This window comes from Gordionus sp. m RMFG-2023, chromosome 2 (genome assembly GCF_954871325.1).
Source record: "Gordionus sp. m RMFG-2023 chromosome 2, tfGorSpeb1-WG-v2, whole genome shotgun sequence".
Lineage (NCBI taxonomy): Eukaryota > Metazoa > Nematomorpha > Gordioida > Chordodea > Parachordodidae > Gordionus > Gordionus sp. m RMFG-2023.
This window is the reverse complement of record NC_088776.1, coordinates 3,016,934-3,040,587: the sequence shown is the minus strand read 5'-3', so window position 1 is coordinate 3,040,587 and position 23,654 is coordinate 3,016,934. Positions and strand designations below refer to the sequence as shown.

Below are 23,654 nucleotides of genomic sequence, written 5' to 3'. Positions count from 1 at the left end.
TTCCATCCTATTTTTTAAAAATACCTATATTTTAAATAATTATGACTGGAGACGATATGTCTTTCTTCTTTGCTCTAAAAATATTTATATATATATTTTTTTTTGATGATATTATACCTCAAATTAAGCGTGAAGATAAAAAAAAAATTTGGTCTAAAATAAATTCTTTTATATATATATATATATAATTACCATAATGATATAACGACTTGGTGGGTGGTAGGTGCACAATATTGACAATAATATTTTCTTTTAAATCGGTAATAAAGGACTTTATATGCCAAAAATATATTATTATACATAAAAATCACCTTTTTTATCATTATTACAATGTATATAAACCAAAATTTTTGGGGAAAAGTTTTAAATTAGCGCATCGCATTGGCCTTTATTCATTATAATAATACAATATAAAATATATTTATATGTATATATAAAAAAATTTTTTTGAATGAAAATGGTATCAAGCCAAGAAAACCAAGCAAAAGCCCAATTTATGTCATAATTTTATATATATATTATATACCTTTTTTATATTATAACATTACAATGTAATTTATATACCATATGTTGAGTAATAGATCATTAGATGGATGTATAATTTGTCAAATTTTTTTTTCTTTTATAATATGACAATAATTAATAAACATAAGCTATTTATTTATGTATCTTATATTTGTGGAAATATGCAACGGAGATTGATTATATTAGGTACTAAATTTGCCTTATTATACAATAAATGTACATTTCGTCTTGTTTTCAGTTATATAATATGGCATATTGTATATTGTATTTTTGAACTCAGTGGGACAGAGGGTGATGTCTTACTTTCACACTTTTTTTTCATATGTAAAAATGTATATATTATATTATATTATGAACTTAGACATAGAGGATTAACTTATGTATATAATTTATAATTGTTATAATCTATAAATTTGCTATGATCATTTTTTTTAAATTATATATATATTATAGTAAATTTCTTTATAATGACTAATTATATATGTTTTAGTGTTCGGCTATAACTCAATATTTTATTCCAAAAAAAACCTCAAGAATTTGCTCCTAAGATGGCGTTAAAGGATTTAAACATCTATTAGCTAAATCTAGCGGGTCAAGGCGATATTTCTCTGGGGCTAAAATATTGAGTTAAAAAAAAAAATTTGGTATTAAATCCATCCCATTTTAACAACACCGATTATAGTTGCATTGTTTATACAAATATGTTAAAAGATGGTTATCAAATATTCACCTGAATAAAATCTGGGGAATTTCTCTAGAAATGCCAAAAATTCTGAATTTTTTTCCTTCTATAGAAGAAGTATATCCAAGAAAAAAGAAGAATAGAAATGAAGTGCAGCGAGCAGAAAAAATCGAAGTGTTGTTGATCGGTGTAACTCAATATTTCACCTAGAAATAATATTAACGCGAGCCTGAAGATTTTGTTTGTAGAAGGAACCAAGGTTTAGAACATCTATTTAGCGAAATCACGAAGCTTAGTGCAATATTTTGCCGGATAAAATATTGGGTTAAGCCGTTCTGGGACAATCTTGTTTAAAATAACAACATGTTTCTTATTCCGATTTATAAAAAAAAAAATTCCAGATTCTAAACATTTTTTACGTTATTTTTTTTCTTATTTTTCAAAAACATTTATTTCTTTATTTCTTTATTTATTTCTTTCTTTCTTTCTTTCTTTCTTTCTTTCTTTCTTTCTTTCTTTCTTTCTTTCTTTCTTTCTTTCTTTCTTTCTTTCTTTCTTTCTTTCTTTCTTTCTTTCTTTCTTTCTTTCTTTCTTTCTTTCTTTCTTTCTTTCTTTCTTTCTTTCTTTCTTTCTTTCTTTCTGTTCTTTCTTTCTTTCTTATCGAAAATGAAAATCGTATTTAATTTTTATATATGACTTTTTTTTTCTTTTTTTTTTATTATTAAAAATATTAATATTTTGAATTATAAATATATAAAAAAGAAATATTACTTTATTTTTGGGGGGCGTTTCATCTCATTTTAAGTATTTTTTAGTAATTATAATACAGACAAAAGGAGATTAATATGGAATATGATTTGAATCTCTGTATAAATCTATTCCAAAAAAAAATATAATATAAGAGAATAAGAATTGAATTTAATTTGAGGAAAATAAAATTTTTGCCTTTTAAAAATTGGTTATTCATAAATCCTATATTAAACGAGGCGTATGAAATAATATTTTTACTTTGTCATTTTATTTTTTTTAATTTAAAGGCCGAATTATTAACCATCAAACATGAGATTAGTGTTTAGTTAAGCTTACCCAACATTCCTTACTAAACAAAAAAATTTAAGAGTTAATAATTTATTGAATAAAAGGAATGGAAAATTTTGGGGAATTTTTTGTTTGTTTGTGTTTGATATTATAGAAAATAATATTTCATATTTTTCTAAATTCCAAATTTTTAAACTTTAAGTGGAGTTAGAACCTTATAACGATCGAGCCAGTGGAACTTACACAAAATTACATTCGAGAACGATTTCTATCTCGGATCCCTGGTTTTAAAATATTTTTTCCCGAAAGGTTCCGGTTTTTCGGGTTCTATTTCCGGTTTCGCAGTTAAAAAGAAGGCGCCAAGGATGACGGGAAACGATGCGCGTATTTTTTTTTACCGCGAATTTGAAGGAAAATAAGATGATATATATATATAATTTATTTTCTTGTTATTGATAAATTAAATATCTTTTTTTAAAAAAATATTTTATATTCTAAAGCTAAATGGTCAAGCTATATACAAAGGCGCGAGAATAGAAGATTTAGATCTTCGTCGCAAATGCCAATACTATACAGAATGCTCAGCTGTAAGTTGATTTTTATTTTATTTTTTCATAAGTTTTCATTACTTACGATATATAAAATTGCGTCAATGTGCTTTTTTCCCTCATCGTAGATGGCCGAAAGGTTAGAAACTTCTATCTGCTAAATATCCAACAGGCTTAGTTACTATTATTTTAGCTAAGAATCTTAATGGGGGGGAGGGCATTTAAGAACACTGTCTGCTGTAGGGAATAATATTATTTTGTAGACGCAAACGGGAGTAAAAGGTTATAAAATGACTTAGAAAAGACGTCAACGATATTTAATAATTTTATAAATTTTGTATTAAATTTTGAGTTGGCGCCAAAACTAAATTATTGCGAGTTTTTTTTCTTCTTCGGCTTAGGACAACCTTCCCCTTTTCTAAATTTTAGTTATAATAATGAACTTTGTCACGGAAAAGTTTAAAAGATGCCCCGGTCTGTAACAAACTGAGCTTTGGGACGGGTCTGGGACCCCCCAGCAAATTTTTTAAACATCCCCTCAAACAAAAAATTCTTGCAAATTAATTTTTTTTTTTTTGCGTTCTAAATGATTAATAGCATAAATTTTTTTTTTTAAAAAACATAAAAATACGATAAGGCTTTGAGAGACGGTAAAAACCATCTGTATTCATTTATCCTCTAAACTATAAAAGTTGGAATGTTGGTTTTTAAAATAACTTGTCACTTCTATCTCTCCCCCCCCTCTCCACGCCACTCCAACTCATAAAGAAAAAAATTGTTATTTTATATATTTACCAATTCGCGAAACGGATCTTAAAGGGAAACGTGCCATTATTACAAAAATCTTATTTCCGGCGGAAAATATTTATTTTTTTTTAAAAAAAATGATAGATGGCTTTTACATTTTATGACCCATTCCCCTTTACCATCCTATTTTCATTAAATATTTATTGTATAACATGAATATTTCATTTACAATTATTACTTTATAATATAGTATAGTTTATAGTATAATAATAACTGATATAAAATGATGAACAGATAATTGGTATATACATATAATAATGCCCATATTTTTTTTTAGTATAATAAAAAAAAACTTATTTAATAAACCATAAATAAGAGTCACAAAATTTGAAAAAAATTGCGAAAAATTTTTTTTTATTATCATATCCAATTATATTCTATTATATATATATAATAGAATAATATAACAGTTTCACTCCCCACTATTCATACCTCTTTATCAACCTGAAAATCAAAAAAATGACAATAAAGCAAACAAAAACGGAATTTTGAACCGAATTTTTTCACCTTTTTTTTTGATTTTTAACTATATATAATATTTAAAATTTATTATCTATTATATTATTTTAATAGATAATAAAATTTTTAAAAAAAATGATGGTTTTATTGTCAAATTGTCATCCTACCATTTTAATTCCAATCACACCTTTTTTACCACACCATATTATATTTTTTGATAATTTTTTTTTTAACAAAAAGATAAAAAAAAAGATTAAAAATTAGATAATAATGAATAATTTAATAACCTTATTATTATAAAATTGGATTTGAAATTTGAGACCTTTTTGTAAAAATATAATTAGGAACTTATATGACGAATAAGTGAAATTTGTTATAATTATTCTTTCTTTTTTCTTCTTCTCTCTTTCTTTCTTTTCTTTCTTTTCTTTCTTTTTATCATATTCGTCAATGAAAAATCATTAATCCATCGATTTGTTATACCAAAACATTAGTTTTTGAAAATTATAATATAATAATAGGTGTGTTAAGATATTTTTTTTATTAAACAAAAAAAAAAGTGGAGATTTTTAATGGTTATTTAAAAAAATTATAATATATAATTAATTATATTATATAAACTATTGATTTTTATTTTATTAAAAACATTTTAAATCAAAAAAATTTAATAGTTATTTTGAAAAAAAATGTAACTAATATTTAAAAAAAGAATTCACTACCCTAACCGACCCGCTAAATACCTTAGACCGGTTTTCTAACCGGCGAATTTTATTATTCGAGTTACTCGACCCGGCCCGTAAAAAATCGTAAATAAATTTCATTTTATTGGCTATAAAAGTTAAGAGGCAGCATCCGAAAAAGTTTGAATAAGACAAAAAGTAAACGAATGGAAAAGTTTAAAAAGATTGTAAAAGAAAAAAGAAAACAAAATCAAAGAAATGAAATGAGAGAAAATGAACAATTTACCCGTTTAAAAAAAAGGGGTGGCCAGTCAGTCCAGCCATAATTGCTTCTTTTAAATTTTTTTTAACAAATCATTTTTTTTTATGTTCAATTTAGTTTCTCATCACAAATTTCATTATATAAAATAATACAATTTTAATTTTTATTAATCTCATTTTAAAGATCTTTATTTTAATATTTTAATTCTTGCAAACATATTTTTTATAAACATTTTATTTTTTTTAATATTAGTTAATATAAATTTATATTATCACAGGTCGGTAGTAGATATAATTTGAAATATGACTATCTATCTATACCTACACTACACTTCTTATTAACTACCCTAATAAAATAATATTTATTATTTTGTTATAATAGCAAAAACCATATTATAATTATGTTACAAAATTATTTTTGTTATCTTTTTAAAAATGTTTTATATACAATTATAAAAAACTCTTTTTTTTTACTATTATAGCTATTAATTATAAAAAATATAAAAATATAAATGTTTAAAAAAAATGATGATATTTTTTTTCAAGAGGTGTGGTGAAGTGTAAGATAACGCTAGATAAGAAACATATATTTGTACAGATATAAAGATGAATTTGAAAAAAAAAGATAAGGTTAAAAAATGATATTTAAAGGGGGTTGAAAATTATGTGTTAAATTATCATTAATTAGTATATTTTAAAAATGTACATAATAGTTAATATACATACCTGTTGCAAATTTTAATCGTGCATATTAAAAAATATATTATTAATATTAGTTTACTCCTAACAGACATTAAATTTAATCTACTTCAACTACCAAAAAAAAACTTAACTTTTATATACTTTTATCGTTAGTGAAGGTGGTGTCGTCTATATAAAGAAAAAAAATATATATACATGTATTTTATAGGTAAATGAGTCAAAAATAGTAAGCATTGTTAACAAAAGCCCAATTTGTGATTTGGTATATTAGATGTCCAAGCATTTCAGTCCAGCTATGTGCAAAAATCTTTAGGAATACATCTTGATGTAATTTTGGTTATAATAATCGTTAATATCGGGTTTTTTAACAACACTAGCTTCAAAAGAATTTTTTTTTTTTACGAACAAACAACAAATTCTAGGTCACGAACCAATTCTAGTAGAATTGCTAAGTAAGTAAAGACTAACTTGAACTCAGTCCTGAGCCAAAAAAAGAAAAGAAAATGTGCCCAATACTTTTTCAGCTAAGTTTTATTTAGGGGTCTGATCAAGTGGATTAAGACTAGAAGGGACGACCCTGAGTCCTACAATTTGGGTTAAATTAGAAACTAAGAAAAAATAAATATTGGATTATCTTAACGTGAGGTATAAAACAATCATAAATAGAACTCCTTACAAAGTATCCTAGTTATAAGCTTTTAGTGAAATAGGGTTTATTCAAACAAACAAACAAAAAGCAAAGTAAATCTTCAGATAGATTAATAATAATTTTATTAAAGACCTATTCAAAAAGCGAAAAAATTTTGATCAATAGATCTTAGAAAGGTTCGGACATCTTATTTTGCCCAAAAATTTTCTAGTTACATAATATTATTTTGGCCGGCTTTTTAACACTAACTATTACTGTATATTTTGCGCTAATTTTTTTTAAAATGACATATTTGGATCACACGACTCTTTCTGTCATTTCGTCGCAAACGGGATTCGCGAATGAAAACCGCTTAGAAAATAGGAAATTCGGGCATTAGGTATAAGCGATATATCATAAGCGAAATTTTTATTAAATGACTTAAATTGTGTATTATAAAGAAAATCTCTTGCCAATAATTTTTATGGATTAGGATCTTAGGTATATAAAAGCTCGGTTTGGGCCGGTTTTTATAAACTGTATAAGCCCAAACCTTTCTGCCCCATCGTACATGAGCAAGGCTTAGACGATATTATTTTGGTTATAACTCTTAAACTGAGCCCGTCTTTAGCGGCCGCTAAGTCTTAGGGTATTCTAATAATAAAAAATATTTGCTAAAATTTGGATACCAAACTTACCGATTTTCAGCAGCAATATGATTTTTTTTTTTTTAAATATAAATAAAATAGTAAATATGTAATACTTTAGTTTAAAATGGTTCCCGCTATCTAAATTGCTAGAAATTTTGGAACTTAGCTTACATCTCCCTAGAAAAAAAAATCCTTTTTTATAAGTAAATTCGAAATTAATGGTAATAAGATACCATAGAGAAGTAAATACTTTTAGTAATTTTTATTTTAAAAAAAAACTCAATTTAAATAACAATTAATATATCTACTTCTCTATCAATCTACTAATAGGTTATTTTCTAATTAACTTTAAAAAAAATTTTTTTTTCTATGAGAATATATAAGCTTGATTCCCCTAATTTTAACGATATAAATGTTGTTAAAAGTTACTTTCGAAAAGTAACTTGATGTTAGACAAGTTATTTTTTGGAAAGATAAGTAAAAAAAAAAATTTAAACTTTATAAAAAAAATCTAAATCTTCTTTTAGATTTAAAAAAAAAAAATGCAGACCAGGTGCTTCTAAACATCTAAGAAGTTTTTGTAATATCATATTAGATGATAACATATTACATAAAATACCTTCGAATGTCGTGTATTTCTAACTTTTTAATCGATTTTAAAGATAAAAATTATATCATTTAATAAACCAAAAAAAAAAAATTTAAAAGGTGTTAAATTACATAATAATCCTTCTTTTTTTTAAAAAAAAAAAATTTGTATGTCCGATTATATATACTCCATAATGTAACCTGGTCGGGGAAAAAAACATAAAATTTTAATGACACTTATAATTATAAATAAAAAACAACTTTTAATAATGGATTTTTTAGCTAAAGGTGTTTTTTTCGTTTTTTTTTAAAAAAATCATTTCAAAAACGTGTGGGTGTTTTGTTTAAAAAAAACGAAAAAGAATAATAAAAAACAACTTTTATAACGAATTTTTTTTTAGCTAAATGTGTTTTTTTCGTTTTTTTAAAAAATTTATTTTTACAAAACGTTATGTTATTTTTTTTCGTGTTCTTTATACCCTCCTAAAAAAACACGATTCTTAGAACCTTCTAAGATTAAGCTCTCAACTTGAAAATCTATAAGAAGGTTTTTATTATGGGGGATAAAAAGCATGGACTAAATAATTTTTTTAGAGTTTGGCCAAAGTTAGGGGGACATCCTTTTAAACCAGATGTGGGGATAGATGTTTTCGATATTAATTTTTCAAGAAATGTCTTATTTCTTGGTCTAGACTAAAGGCAAAACCGGTCCGTTAACTGTCTCAAGTTTCGGTTTTTGACCCTCGTTACGCAGAGGTTAGGGTTGAAGAATATTTCTGTTCAAAATTCTTTCTCTGGAATGGGAACGGAATTGCTAAAATAAAATGTGATTTTTTTTCTAAAAAAATAAAAAAAGGGCCATCTTTTTATAAATTTATTCGGGTTCGATATTTTCTATAATCACGTGTTAAATCCGTCATTTTTAAGGTGACATCTGACGAAGAAGTTGGAAAGATGTTTAAGCACTACTAAATATTAACTTTACTGATGATTATCAGAGTTTCCATCTAGCATTTATCCTCAGGATTCTTTAATTTTGCTGGAGGAACGTATGTATATCAGCAATCAATCTGTTATTTTTACAACTTTAAATCATTTTTTTGAGCGCTTTTTTAAAAATTTGCCTGGAATACCTATAACCTATGAATAATATCAGACAATTTTTCCACGAACCTTTTAAATGTAAATATAATCTATATTAGATTTCCCATATATATTCTTTATATAAATTATGAGTGGATCAAAGGATAAACGGCAAAATTGTCTACAATTCTTAAGATAGGTAATCCAAACATGATAGAATATATTTTCGGTAAAATCAAAATTTTAAGTTTAACATGAACGGGCTTAAAATTGTAAAAAATAATACATTTGCCGCTAACATACATATATATATATTTTATATTTGATATTTTATTAAAATAAAAAAATAATCTTATGGTTGCTATGCTTATTCGTCATAATAATAAGAGTCTAAGAAAATATAAGGATTGTGTAGATAGAATTATATATTTCCCAAAAAATAATATCGAGACTTCTTCATCCCCTAATTCTGTGTAATTATATATAAAAAAAAATTATTTTTCCTTTTCTTCTCTTTATTTTTATAATTCCTTTTACTTCTTTATTTATTTCCCTTTCCTTTCATTTATTTTAATTTAATATAAAGAAAAACCTTTACAAAATCGATAGTTAAAAAAAAGAGAAAGAAGTAATACATACTATCAAAATATTTATTATTACATTAAGAAAAGCCAAAAAATAAAATATCGAATCATTATATTAATATAATAGGTTTATGCACTATCCCGTCCTAATATCATTTAGCCAATGCCTTCCTCCCCACTCTCTCCTCATATTTATTAGGACACTTAATGTAATTTACGCTTAAAATATTTTTAAATATTTTATTTTTCCCTAAGCCTTTTTTTCATACCAAAATATTAGCAAAAAAAAAATAACGTAAAAAAGTTTAGCTTATTTGAGAGTTAATTTATTTTATTTAAAACAAAAACCAGAAAATATTTGTGTATATATATTATATTACTATATTATATTAAACTTTTCCGAGAAAAAAATCCCATTAATAACTAATTTAAACTAATAAATAATAATTATTTATATATTTTAACGAAAATATGGATATTTTATTGGGGGAAAAAAAAATGTTTACATTTATAAAAAATATTTTTATTCGTAATTATATATATACAATACATGTATAAAAAGTTAATTGTCCGATCATCATTTAAATAATGGATTATTTAAAGTGGTCAGATTAAAAAAAACAAAAAAAAACATTGATTTTTTAAATGTACTCATTTTGGATCTTGCGCGTAAAACTTGCGAATATTGATAGGATTAGGAAACAGACATCTTCTTCCAATTTGGTCGAACCGGACTTCGATGTTAAAATGTTCATTTGGAGCGGGCCGGATATTATACCGGGTTTCTATATCTCATCCTTACACTGCATTTATAGTAGCAAACAGTGATAGGATTACAGACATATTCGGGCTGGATATTATGCCGATTTTTTATATATCATCCTGACGCTTGCATTTATAGTAAGCGCGATACGGTCGAGGGATGCGAAAATCCTAACTAAATCGCAGTTGATTCGTCTGTTCGTCGCGTCGCGACATATGTTTTTCTCACGCTATTTCATATTTTGGGCTCCTCCGTATACTCGGCGATAAATTTTGGCACAAATCGCGTTTACTATAAATGAGGCGTAAAACTTTTTCTAGCTTCCTTATTCTTTTTAGGATCGGATTTAAATCTTTGATTACAATAGTCGGGTTTAACCGAGGGCAAGTTGTTCTTATTTATATACAGCAGACTGTTTAGCCATCTATTATAGCTAACCCCTCTAAAAGAACCTCAAATAGAAAAGAAGGCTATTTTTAGATAAGTATGTAAAAAGTATCTTATTATATATGTTAGCGTAGATGCGTTGTTTTTCCGGTAATCTGTTAAGTTAGCCGCGTTTTTTCCTTTTAATTTTAGTTTTTTTTACCGGAAATATATTCACGTATGTTTAGAATACCTGTCTTTTACGAATTGCGGAACAAATTTTGCCGTTTTATCTTTTGAAGTTCACGTATAATTTATATCTCTAAAGAATCTAGGGAAAAAAACGGATATTAAAATTACTATCAAATATCAAAAGTTTCACGAGAAAAATTTTGCGAAATTTATTAGGGTTAGGTATATTCAAAATACACAAATGGAATATATTTCCTGTAAAAATTCAGATTTTTTAGATATTTTTTAAAATAACGCAGCTCTGAATAACACTACCGGAAAAAAATACATTGTGACCATAACACACATATATATATACAAACAAATAGGATATCCATAGTGCCCCTGTCCCCTTTCGCCTCGGGTATACACTTTATGCTCATGGTGAAGAGGTACGGTACGGTACGATATTAAATTATGCTTTGTTCACCGGTAGTGTTGTTAAACGGCTCGTTTTGCCGATTTTTTAAAAAGCGGCCAACTCAGTATTTTAGCCAGAAAAAAATAATGCCCATGCCTTCGAAATTTCGCTAATAGGCGTCTAGACCTTTGTGCCCCAACTATTTAGCCTGGGGCTAAACAGAAATATGTTTTCAAATATAAAAAAAACTAGCCACCACCACGGGGCTTAAATAAAAACTTGGCCATGTATAATCGAACAATTTTGACCACCGACTCCTATATGGCTATGCCAAGATTCTTTCGCGTTTTAAAATTGGCTAAACCCTACGCGCAGTCAAGACCCTATGCGCAGTCAAGACTTTACGCGCAGTCAGGCCTCGTCTTAAAATTAGCTATAATTCAGCAAGACTAATTTAGCAGGATTTTGAACCCAGTGATTTTGGTGCTAATATGTCAAAAAAATTTACAAATTATATATAAAAAAATTTTATTCCAAAAAAATCTTCAAAGAATTTTGCCTCAAGAATTGAAGATTTTTTTTTTCTTCTTTTCTTCCAAAAAATTTCTGCCTTCCGAATTTTAATTTTCCGATATTTTCCATTTTCTATTCTTTTTGAAACTTTCTTCCATTTTTTTATTCCGTTTCCTTTTTAAAAAATTACAACAAGTATATCTAAATATTTATACTTTTATACTATATATAGTATTATTTTATTTTTTTTAGTGTTCCAAGCCCTGCACTCAGCCGTTCTCGGAATTTTCATCCTGCTTGGATCATTGCAAGGTTAATATAATTTTTTTTTGTTGAAAATAAATATTTTGTATATAAATTTATGATATTCATCGCCTTTTACCCTTGAATTTATAGAGACGCGATTCGCGATTGCGCGATTTAACAGCTGATCGATTTTTTAAAGATCAATTTTTATGAGATCAATCTATTATTTATTTAATAATTAATTTTATCTTTAAATTCGATTCATAAATAATTCAAATAATCTAATGAATAATGATTTTTAGTAAAAAAAAAAGTTTGATCTCGTGATCAGATTTTAAAAAATCGATCAGCTGTTAAATCGCGATGGCAATCGCGCCGGTACGAATTCGAAGTAAATAAAATTTACATTTCCTATATATCGCGCACAAATTGAAACGTTTCGAAACGCAGCTTCAAAAGGCAGTGTTTTAAAACGCAAATTAAAAAGAAACGTAAATGCGGCTACGCTTAAATTAACTTATATCGGATAATTTTTTTTTAGGATTCGAATAGAACTTGAACCGAACCGATAATAACGATTACTGTTGACCGAACCTGAAAGTGTAAAAAAAAATTTATCACTCGAATCATAACCGAACCTTTGAAAAGACCAGACCTCCGAACCTGTTAAAATTCTAAACCATTTGTTATTCTAATAAGCACACTTACTAAAAAAATTTTATTTGCTAAGAACCTAACCTGAACCCTATAAACATATCGAAGCCTCTATTTTGTTAAGAGGTTCTACTTACTTTATTAAGGGCTATAAAAAAAACAAATGTAATTAATGGCGAAATTTTATCATCTTATCACGTTATCCTTATTATATTTATTTTTTTAAACCAAGAATATAAAAAAAATATTAATATAATTTATTTATAATATTTTAATATACGAAAAAAAAATACTATTATATATATGTGAGAATTGATATGATATTAAATTATATAATGCATAAATAATTTTGTCCATTTTTTTTTTATATTCGCCTATAAATTAAGTGGTTAAAGATACGAGTGTCAGTAAATATTATATCGGAAAAAATTAATGAGAGGCCAAAGACGTTAATAAATTATAATATTGGTCACGCTAAATTTCCGTTATTTCTCTCCCTCATTTTATTGATATATGTAATATTTATTATGATCAAGACAAGGAAAGAAAGGAAGAAAGAAAAGAAAAGAAAGAAAGAAATCAAAATTTTTTATTGAATCAAAATTATTATCCATATTTATATAGAGCTTAACAGCTGATCGCAAAAAGTCTTGCATGGATTCGTGCGCCTTCTTGCGGGACATTAGCATAAACAAGGTAGGCAATTGTCCGTCCATCCAACAAATGTCGGGATTCGCTCTGGCTTGCATAGAGAGTTGCCAAAAGGACAGCGACTGTAACGGGATCCAAAAGTGCTGTTCTCACAGGTGCGGAAGGACTTGCCAATATCCGGAGACTATTACTGAAGGTTTTTTTAAAAAAAAAATAAGAATAAAATTAAATTAAAAAAAGAATGGAATTGAGAATGAGAAATAAAGTTGAATAGAATAGAATAGAATAGAATAGAATAGAATAGAATAGAATAGAATAGAATAGAATAGAATAGAATAGAATAGAATAGAATAGAATAGAATAGGGAAAGAAAGAGAGATAACCAAAATATTCACGAAATTTTTCTTTCGAAAATAAATCTTGTTTTATAACACTTTTAAAGATAACAAAAAATATTATTAATTTTTTTTTTCTTCATTTATTATTACAAAATAATATGAATATGAATATTTAAAAAAAATATATATATACATTTATATAGAAAATTATCAATATTTTGTTATCTTATTCTTTATCTCTAAGTCAAGATAAAAGTTAAATAAGAAATTATTGAAAAAAAATAAAATAGAATAAATAACCATAAAGCTTAATTTTGAATCTTATAAGATTCTAACCTGACTTAGATCACGTTTTATGCAAAGATTTTATGGGAAATGTTATTTGAGCATGCGCAAAATTCGCATCTAGACTACCATAATTTGTTGCGAGAAAGAAAGAGAAAGAACGAACGAACGAAAGAAAGAAAGAAAGAAAAAAGATTATTATAAATTTAGGAGTAAATTTAAAAGTTTTACGGCAAAATTGTTTGAAGTCAATGGGGTTAGGTTATTTAATACATAATACCTTCTTCTGTGAAATCAGATTATTTAAAAATTGACAGATTCTGGAGACAATTCATAATTCCAAGAGAAAAATTTGTTGTCACAATTAAAATTTTTAATTTTCTTAATAACTCATTTTTGAATAGATGAAAAAAATAACCAACAACCCTCCCCCCTCTTCTCTCCAAATAGATAAAACTTTAAAAAAAAATAATTAATTTTTTTTTCCTGGTGGGATTATATATTTTAAGTATATATTTATATATATATAAATAAATGTTTTACTTTTTTTAAACAAAGTGATAAAATTTTATCTTTTTTTCAAGGATAAATTGTTTGTCATTTAGAAAAAAATGTAATCTTTTCGTATCATTATCCTTTTTTTTTGCAATCTAGGATTATGCACTTAAATAAAGCCACGATTAATCCCTTTTTTTTCCACTTCCTTTTTTCTTCTTTTCTATTGGTGGTTGAAACACAAATTGTCAGCTGATAAATTACGGTAAATATATTATAGCGTGTTAACAACATTTGGTGGATAATTTATAGTTATTTATGTAGTAAAATGTATAATATTGTTCGTATCAATAGCTTCCGCCAATAATATATGTCATAAGGGTTTGGCATAAAATGTATTTTTTGAAGTGTCATTGAATACTGATCACCTGACGGCACACCATTTTTATCACCCCCCCCCCCAAATTAATTAGTTTTTTAAATAAAAATTGTATTTCCAATTTTTTTTGGCGGGAATCGAAAATGCCATATTATCAGCTGATTTGTATCGATGAGCACTTAAATGAATTAATCGCCAGCCTGGTATTACTACATGTCATTGTATAGACTCTCCAAGTATTTTTTAACCAAAATTTATATCGCGTGTCTTTTTTTTTACTTTTGAAAAAAAAACACATGTTTTGAGGGATTCACGTTTGAACCGCGTATGGATCAATCTGCCCCTGGGAAATTTCGTCAATTTTCCTAAAAGATTTTTTTTTATTAAAAAACGTCATTTATAAGATTTTGCTAAACCTCCTACATAGATATAATAAGATTATTCCTAAATAACTTTCTTTTTCATAGATGTCCCACCCAAACCACTCTTCACGGCGGTCAACAAAGAGTTAGAAAAAGACGGGGAAGGACGGACCGTTATACAGTAAACCAAATAACTAATTCGCAAATAATATTGATTTATGAAAATATGAATTCAAAACAAATATTTCTTATTCTTTGTTAACTAGTGTTGTTAAACGGCTCATTTCCCCGATTTTAAATAAAAAACGGCGAACTCAGTATTTAATCCAGAAAAAAATATTACTCAAGTCCTGAAGGATTTAGATGGCATACAAAAGTCTAGAGACAACTATTACCAAAATCTCGGAGGCCCTAAGTAATTTTATTCTTCTGGCTTATATATAGAGTTAGCCGTTTAACGACACTATTCGTAACTAACACATTTTTTTTTTAAAAAATAATAAATTATCTCTTATAAAATAATTGAAATAATTCTAAATATAAATACTTAAAAATTAGTAATATAATTGACAAATTTAAATTTTCGCTTCAGATTTTTTTTTTTATAAAAAAATTCATATTCATAAAATACTAAAAAAAAAAAATTTCTTATTTTTTAGTGTTTGTTAAACAGCTTAAAAACACGGCTAACTCAGTATTTCATCCAGAAATAATATTAACGGAAGCCTGAAGATTTTGCTTGTAGAAGGAACGAAGGTTTGGACAATCTAATAACGAAATCTCGAAGCCTACGGCAAGTATTTTTCTGGCTAAAAATATTGAGTTAGCTTGAAAATTCGTATATGTACAGACCTTTGTTCCTGCTATGATCAAAATCTTCAGGTACTTGCTGTAATATTTTTCTAGCTAAAAATATTGAGTTAGCTTGAAAATTCGTATATGTACAGACCTTTGTTCCTGCTATGATCAAAATCTTCAGGTACTTGCAGTAATATTTTTCTGGCTAAAAATATTGAGTTAGCCGTTTAACAAACGCCACTCATTTTATACAACGCGTTTATTTTAAAAAAAACGATCAATTTTTTTTTTGCCCAAATAAATATCGCGATTTTTTAGCAATCATCTTTGATTAAATTCAAAAATAAAATGTTAATAAAGAAGAGAAGAGAAGAGAAGAGAAGAGAAGAGAAGAGAAGAGAAGAGAAGAGAAGAGAAGAGAAGAGAAGAGAAGAGAAGAGAAGAGAAGAGAAGAGAAGAGAAGAGAAGAGAAGAGAAGAGAAGAGAAGAGAAGAGAAGAGTCATTAAGATCATCATTCCGATAATCACACGCAAGGCTTGTTGTTGTTAAACGACTCGTTTTGGGTCCGATTTCTTAAAAAACGGCTAACTCTATATTTTTAGCCAGGAAAAATATTTCCCTAATCCTCGAGATTTCGATAATATATGTTCTAGACCCCTGTTCCTTCTATTAGCAAAAATCTTCAGGTTTGGTTAGTATTTTTTTTCTGGATGAAGTATTGTGTTACCCGTTCTTTTAAAAAATCTCTTATATATATGTATATATATTTTTTTTTAAATAGATTATCCTGGACCATACCAGCTACCTATTTCCAAACGACGTCCAACAACAACGTCTCCATATCTTCCATCCTTTACGTCGTTCAAAGTCAGCTGAACGTAGAGAGCGAAAAAAAGCCGGCTAACCACCATTTGTCCGAATGGAGAGATATGGCCATAGTAATTTTTTTTAAATTTCTTTGATTATTTTTTTTTCCTAGTATTGGTTAAAACGGCCTCTCAAAATTATTACACGAACTTCGAAGAATTTGGTCATAGAAGACGCGAAAAGGTTCGGATATCTAGTAGAAGTAATCTCGAGGTTCCTGGACAATATTTTTTTCTGGGCTAAAAATATTGAGTTGACCGTTTTTTTTAAAAAAAATCGCCTCAAGTCGAACCGTTAAAACCTTGAAATCATGGTGGCACGATGGCGATAGCGATTTAACAGCTGACAGTTTTTTTAGGAACTGTTTATGAGATCAATTTTTTTTTTATTAGAATCGAATTAAAGATAAAATCAATATTAATTAAATAAAAATGGAATTCTTCATAAAACAGATTTTTTTTATAACAAATCGATCAGCTGTTAAATCGTGATCGCCATAGCCCCGCTATGCATTCGAGGTAACTAACACTGTTACCATCACAGTTTGGCGATTTAAATTTTATGTTTTTTTTAGATATTTCTTTTGATTATTTCTTTCTTTCTTTCTTTCTTTCTTTCTTTCTTTCTTTCTTTCTTTCTTTCTTTCTTTCTTTCTTTCTTTCTTTCTTTCTTTCTTTCTTTCTTTCTTTCTTTCTTTCTTTCTTTCTTTCTTTCTTTCTTTCTTTCTTTCTTTCTTTCTTTCTTTCTTTTCTTTCTTTCTTTCTTTCTTTCTTTCTTTCATCTCAGATTTTCTTATTTTTATCGTATTTTTAGTTTTTAAGGAAAATTCTACGATTATGATAGGAATTCAAACAAAAAAATATATAGATTTTAACAAACGATGACTTTTTAAATTTATTTTTTTTTGCCCCCGCAATTTACCCATTAAATCCCCCAAAAAGACTAACAATATGAAAATCACCATCAAGGAATACTTGCCTAGTAGCTGGATTCGCTTCCGCGTCGCTTCGATTAACCCCAACGGAACCTTAGGATTTTCCGAGCCTAGCGGTCCCGTCATAATTAAATCAGGTTTTAACCACTACTACTCTTTTTAAAGATCGGGTTTTAGAGAATTTTTAATATTTCCGGTCAGACATTTTTCCCGAAATTCAATATTCACAAAAATAACCATCTTATTTCATTGGATGCTTATTTTCGTTTAGGTATCAACGCGCCGCAAATGCCGTCCAATCTGACCATAGGCGAATACACTGTCCAAAAAAGTGGCAAGATCTCCCAAATCATACATTGGAACCACCCGAAGAGCGATTTACCGGTTATCAAATACAAGATAATGTGGAGCGGGCAGAACATTCAACTGAGAAACGCGGGATCAGCTGACGAATCCGCCCTCAAGCAATTCAAGAAAGTCATTCAAGGGGTATTTCAGTTTAAAAAAATAATAACATGTGGACTAAACGGTTTTAACTGCTAGCGGCGTTTTTTTACAGCTAAAACTTATTTTTGCCCTTATCTAACCTAGCTCGTTGAATTTGTTACTATATTCTCGCATTAACCTCTATTATATAAATTATTGATGTTATTAAAAAATCCTGAATTGGATCTACGATTAGTACTTTGACCAAAATAATAATAGGTAAACCTGGTGATTTTTACTCATAAGATAGGGTTTGAACAGCTGTTTGCCAAATCTCGAAGCTTATACACAATATTATTTTGGTTGAAATCTCGCAATATATATTATATTTTGATAGAGTTTGACATCTATAGCACTCGATAACCTGGACCCTGACACCACCTACTTCATACAAGTGCAGGCATATTCTCAGAAAGGCCCTCTCAAGTTTAGGGGAGAAAAATCGTCCATATTCCTAACGACTCCCAACATATATGATTCAGGTGTATATATATATATATATATATATAAAAGAAAGAAATAAATAAATATAAGAATGAAAAGAATAAATAAAAGAATGAAAGAAAGAAATAAATAAATAAATAATCTTTTCTCTTAATTTTCAGATTTCGATAATATCAAAGTCAAATTACTGGGCATCAAAAAATTCCTGACAGAAGACCGACTTCAATACATGAATTCTGCTAGAAGCAAATTAGCTACTACCACCATTTCCAACCCCAAATCGTCTACCGTAGCCTCTTACGATGATTCCGCGTATGAGAATGAGGATGGTATAGACGAGGAATCGGAATACTTAGACACCGCAAACCCTGAGGCGTCTACGGCATCTCTGAATCAGGCCGCTTCGCCCATCAAAGATTCGGACGAAAGTCCCGTTCTCATAAAGATCGCTAACATTACGGTCGGCGATTCGTTCTATCAAAACGGGGTTCTTAAAGCTAAAGTCATCTGGAGGACAATGATTTCACCAAAATCGGGTACATTTAATCACACATTCACACTCACTTTTTCAAAACTCGCCCCAATAAATGAAGTAAAAACTTGGAATTATAATTACATTTAAATTTTTTTAGGTCCTACTCCCAAAGGCAAATGGGTTGAAAAGTATCGCGTCACGTGGCATCCCCAGGTGTGCATAGAGGGAGCCTCCCAAGATAAAATCACCCTTTCCAAATCCCCTTATCCCACCTCTAAAACGCTTACCTCTAAAATATCGAATTACCCTCCGTACAATTCGCAAACGGACAACAATAGATACGCTTTGAAAGAACAGTATTCCTACGCGGACGCCCCTTATTTAACGCTGCAGGGCTTGAAATTCAAATGCAGATACGAAATCAGCATAACTCCTTACCCTACGTCGCCACCAACGATGCCGCTCAAAAACGCGGCACTCAAGGCGTTCAAGGCGAATTTTCAGACCCCGAGTTGCGCCGAAGTGCAAAGCCGATCCCAAGATAAAGGCTCCATCCTGGATTGCCCCATATCCGGTATAAAAATTTATCGCTTAAAAAAAAATCTCTAAATAATAATCTATTTAACGGATTTGTGTTCTTGTGTCAGAAATTTATAATAGAATATTTTTCTAATTATATAAAATCCAGTACCAGTACCTGCTAAGCCTAGAAATTTAACGAGCCATATATACCACATAGAAGGCAACAACATAACTACCCTGATTACTTGGAGACCTCCACGAGTTCGAGGCAACCATCCCGCCCAGAATATTCCTAACAAAATAGACGATGCCACTTATGCTGAAAATAAAGGCCAGGAAGAATCCAGCGATCCTAACGTCATAGGCTATAGATTAGTCTTTTACGGGAAGCGTGGCGTTAACATGAGACTACCTAACTCGGATTCGAACGCCGATCAAACTTCGTCTCTCGACAAGAATAACAATATTTTCATCAAAGTGTTCTCACCGGTAAATTATTCCTCAAATTATTTTATTTTTTTAAAAAAATTTCTTATAATTATATTTTAGGCGTATTTTTCTTTTCTATATAAAGTTTAGAAAATTTTGTAAATTTTATTTATTTTTTTGATAATTTTAAGACTAAAGCCTGAAAAATAAAAAAAATTTACTTAACAAATTTTTGAAAACATCCAAATTAATTCCAATACATATTTTTGTCTTTATAAGTGGGACCTAATTAAGCGTTCGCGTTTTGCGTTATAAGAAAGGCGAACAACGCATTTCAAATGGTATCGCCCAAAAATACCATTTACAATTTATAAACATTAAAGAACGCATAATTGTTTTTTTTCTGGCGCTTCAATTAGGTTCATTGTTTTTTTCAATTTGTTTTAAACCAGAGTTTGAAAAAAATAAAACCTTCTAAGAAAAATTTTAAGCCAAATAAATCTTTGAGGCTGTATCCTCCTGGATTGGCTTAATTTGGATTGCTTTATTGCTTTTTTTTTAGTCTAGGCTAAAAAAAAATCAGGATATTTTATTTTAGTTTGTTTGTTATTTTTTCGTATTTTATTCTCGTTTTTTTAAATGTTTTCTTTCGTTTTTTTCGTTTTTTTGGCTATCTAGTCGATACTAAATAGCCGGGTATTTAGTATTCCGCCGACCTAGGGCCCCACCTGAAGATTTTATTTTGAAGAAGAGAGACTTTTGATTCAATTTTGAGCAAAAAATTTTTTAAATATTATTTTATATATATATAAATAAAATCTACTCCGTAATTCTAACCAATCGTCTCACCGTATTTCTAACCAATCGAAAAAGGGCATCTTAATCATATGGTTTAATTAGATGTTGTTTAGCCCATCTAACTTTGGGCCCCTCGGCTTAGTCAAATTTTTAGTCTAAAAAAAATAGTCTCTATCATTAAGTTGAGGCCTAAACCTAGACGTTCAAGTCAATTATTTAGGGGTATAATCTTGAACACCCCATATTGAAGTTGGTCAAAGTTAGGTGATTTAACATCCACTAGGTTTTAATAAATAGCAATGGCTAAAAATCGGTTAATTTGGTTCAGACAAAGGGGCACTTTCTGATATAAAAAAAAATTAAATCCGAATAAGCATTGGATGCTACTTAATTCATATTTCCGCCATCTTCGATGTGGCGTCCATATTATCAAAAAACTCCCCCCCCCTCCCCCACAAGGTCGAAATAATAATTTCCGGTTTAAAAATCTAGAGCACAGCCTCGAAATCCGAAAATATATTTTTCATCTAAAATTTCGGGGTTAGTTTCGCGAAATTTCTGGCTCCACTTAAATAATAACTCTTTCTTTTTTTTTCTTCTTCCAAATATAATTTTTGTCATTTAATTTTTGCTACTATCCCAAATTATTCGCCAGCGTTACATTAGTGTAACGATCCGTTTGGGTCGATTTTTAGAAGCGGTCCGATTACGATTATAACCAAAATAATATTGTTGCAAGTCCTGGTGAATTCAGCTCATAGGCGGAAAGAAAGATTTGAGTTTCCACTTTGCCCAAATCTCGAGCCTTACGCACAATAGTATTTTGGCAGAGTTGTTTAAAAGATACTTTTAAATGGATCTAGATACAGATACATTACCTAAAAGGTTATCTGGATACAGATACGTTTAAAACTATCTAGATACCACATTTTATCAAGATGATTGTATCTAGCTATTATAACAACTCTGTTATTTTGGGCTAAAATCTTAATTGGATAAAACCGGCACACATGATAATTTAAATCTTATATATATTCCTAAAATCCAGTTTCAGACCTCGTTCTACTTGACGAATCTATTGCACGACAGGGACTACGCCGTCGATATACAAGCGTTTTCCGAGGCGGGCCCCGGTTCGATATCGCACGTGGAATTTCGGACTCCTAAAATCGTGGACGAGAATCGCCTGTATCACAGTAAAAACGGAAATTAAAAAATTCGATGTATATAAGGGTCAGATTCATCGACAAAATATATTTTATTGAATCTTTAACAACTCACCTTGATGGTGTCTTCAAGATGAGATTCAAGCATGTAGGTGAACCCGAACACCGGGTTCAGAAATGTAAAATTGTTTGGTTGGGCATTTAGGGCCGCGGACCAAACCGAGACAAATTTATGGACAACTCAGCAACCCGGGGTTAAAAGATCCGGGTCGGGTTCGGACCTCTCTTAGAAAATCGGTTTCGATAAAGTTCCTGTTGTTAATATTTTCGCTAAGGAAAGTTGATAATTCTTGAACCCCAGGTTCGGGTTCTCATCCCTGGATTCATGCCTTCTTAAAATAGTTTGATTCCCTGAGAGTTTCTCTTTTAAAAAGTCCAAGAAGGTCCTATCTTACCAAAGTTTTGTGAGATATTAGGGAATTTAGCATGTATACGTTAAGATATTTAGCTATAAGTAGATTTATTCTCAAACAAAAACAAATTATTTACAGGCGCGTATTACGGAGTTTATCCCCGTCACTATTCCTCGAGGGATGAAGGTTCATCATCGGTTAACGCTCACTTGCGGAACAGGAAAAGCGGATTTACCAACTTTAAGGAACCTGGGAGTTCTAACGCTTGGAGAGCCATCGAGAACGCCGATTCTCGCCGAAATTACGATCCCGAAAAGGACGACGACGCCAGTTATTATTCCAATTACTACAACCGCAATCTCAGACTCACTTCCCCCCTTTCCAGGAATTTCTACAAATTCGGCAATAATAACAGTTCCCCGCCTAGATGTCGCGCATGCTCATTCCCTACTTTATTTTACGCGTTCGTAATAGTTTTAATTTTATCGTAAAACTATCTCTTCCGTATTTCGCTTTATTCAAATAAAAAAAAAAATACAAAACTGCCCTCATTATAACTTAACGTGGTAAAAATGATGGACATGAAGTCTTTTTTTTTTTGTGAGGCGTTTGAAAAAAAATAAATAAATAATATGAGAGGAATAATGGCGTTCCTTGTGGTGGAAAAAAATGTGGAGAAATTACAGATGACGTATGTTCCAAGATTTGTTTACCCTAAATAAACGAGATGGAAAGGGAAGAAAAATTTTATTTATACACATATGCATTCCGATGAAATCTTCGCAACATTCTACAAAAATATACTCACTGCTCCACAAATAACCCTAATAATTAAAAAAAAAATTTTTGTATTTTATATCTAATAATAATATTTATAAAAAAAAAACTACATAATTTAATTTAAAAATTATATATATATTACACTACAGTATAAGGTGCTCAATTCATTAAAATTAATAAAACTAGTTCATTTTCTTTAAATTATAATATACAAAATTAACTATAAATTATACAATATTAATGATTTAATAAATATATATATACAGTGTTTGTGATGATTTAATGAAACATATTGAGGATTTAATTTAAACACATGCATATATAATTATAATCTTTACAAATGTTACAACAAAAGAAATAATTAAAAGAAATTTCAATAATGTTTTTGTCTATATTTTAATTATTTTTGCAAATATTATCATTTTATATGAATGGGTTTAAATTTAATCGTCAATATGTTTCATTAAATCATCACAACACTGTATATATATTTTATTTTTATATATTATATATATCTAAACGCATTTTTTTATATAACTAGAACAAATGTTTATAATAAAATATTAAATAAACTGTTAATAAATAATTTATTGTAAACTAGTTCCTGTGGCTAAATTATAGTAATTGCTAATAATTATATGTGATATTGCGAATGATATCTA

General features: G+C 28.6%; 1 protein-coding gene across 1 annotated transcript in view; it reads left to right on the top strand.

Moving 5' to 3' along the window:
- Positions 1–23,056, top strand: part of LOC135923512 (uncharacterized) — a 28,746-nt gene extending 5,690 nt beyond the window's left edge. The window contains exons 2-14 of the mRNA XM_065458310.1: positions 2,746–2,832; positions 11,722–11,781; positions 12,994–13,216; positions 14,985–15,060; positions 16,460–16,616; positions 17,487–17,616; positions 17,751–17,968; positions 18,303–18,447; positions 18,571–18,945; positions 19,042–19,458; positions 19,573–19,895; positions 21,682–21,829; positions 22,351–23,056. Coding sequence (XP_065314382.1) covers positions 2,746–2,832; positions 11,722–11,781; positions 12,994–13,216; positions 14,985–15,060; positions 16,460–16,616; positions 17,487–17,616; positions 17,751–17,968; positions 18,303–18,447; positions 18,571–18,945; positions 19,042–19,458; positions 19,573–19,895; positions 21,682–21,829; positions 22,351–22,703 — 2,712 coding nt within the window. The 3' untranslated portion in view covers positions 22,704–23,056. The remainder of the gene's footprint in view (positions 1–2,745; positions 2,833–11,721; positions 11,782–12,993; positions 13,217–14,984; positions 15,061–16,459; positions 16,617–17,486; positions 17,617–17,750; positions 17,969–18,302; positions 18,448–18,570; positions 18,946–19,041; positions 19,459–19,572; positions 19,896–21,681; positions 21,830–22,350) is intronic.
- The last annotated feature ends 598 nt before the right edge of the window (positions 23,057–23,654 follow it).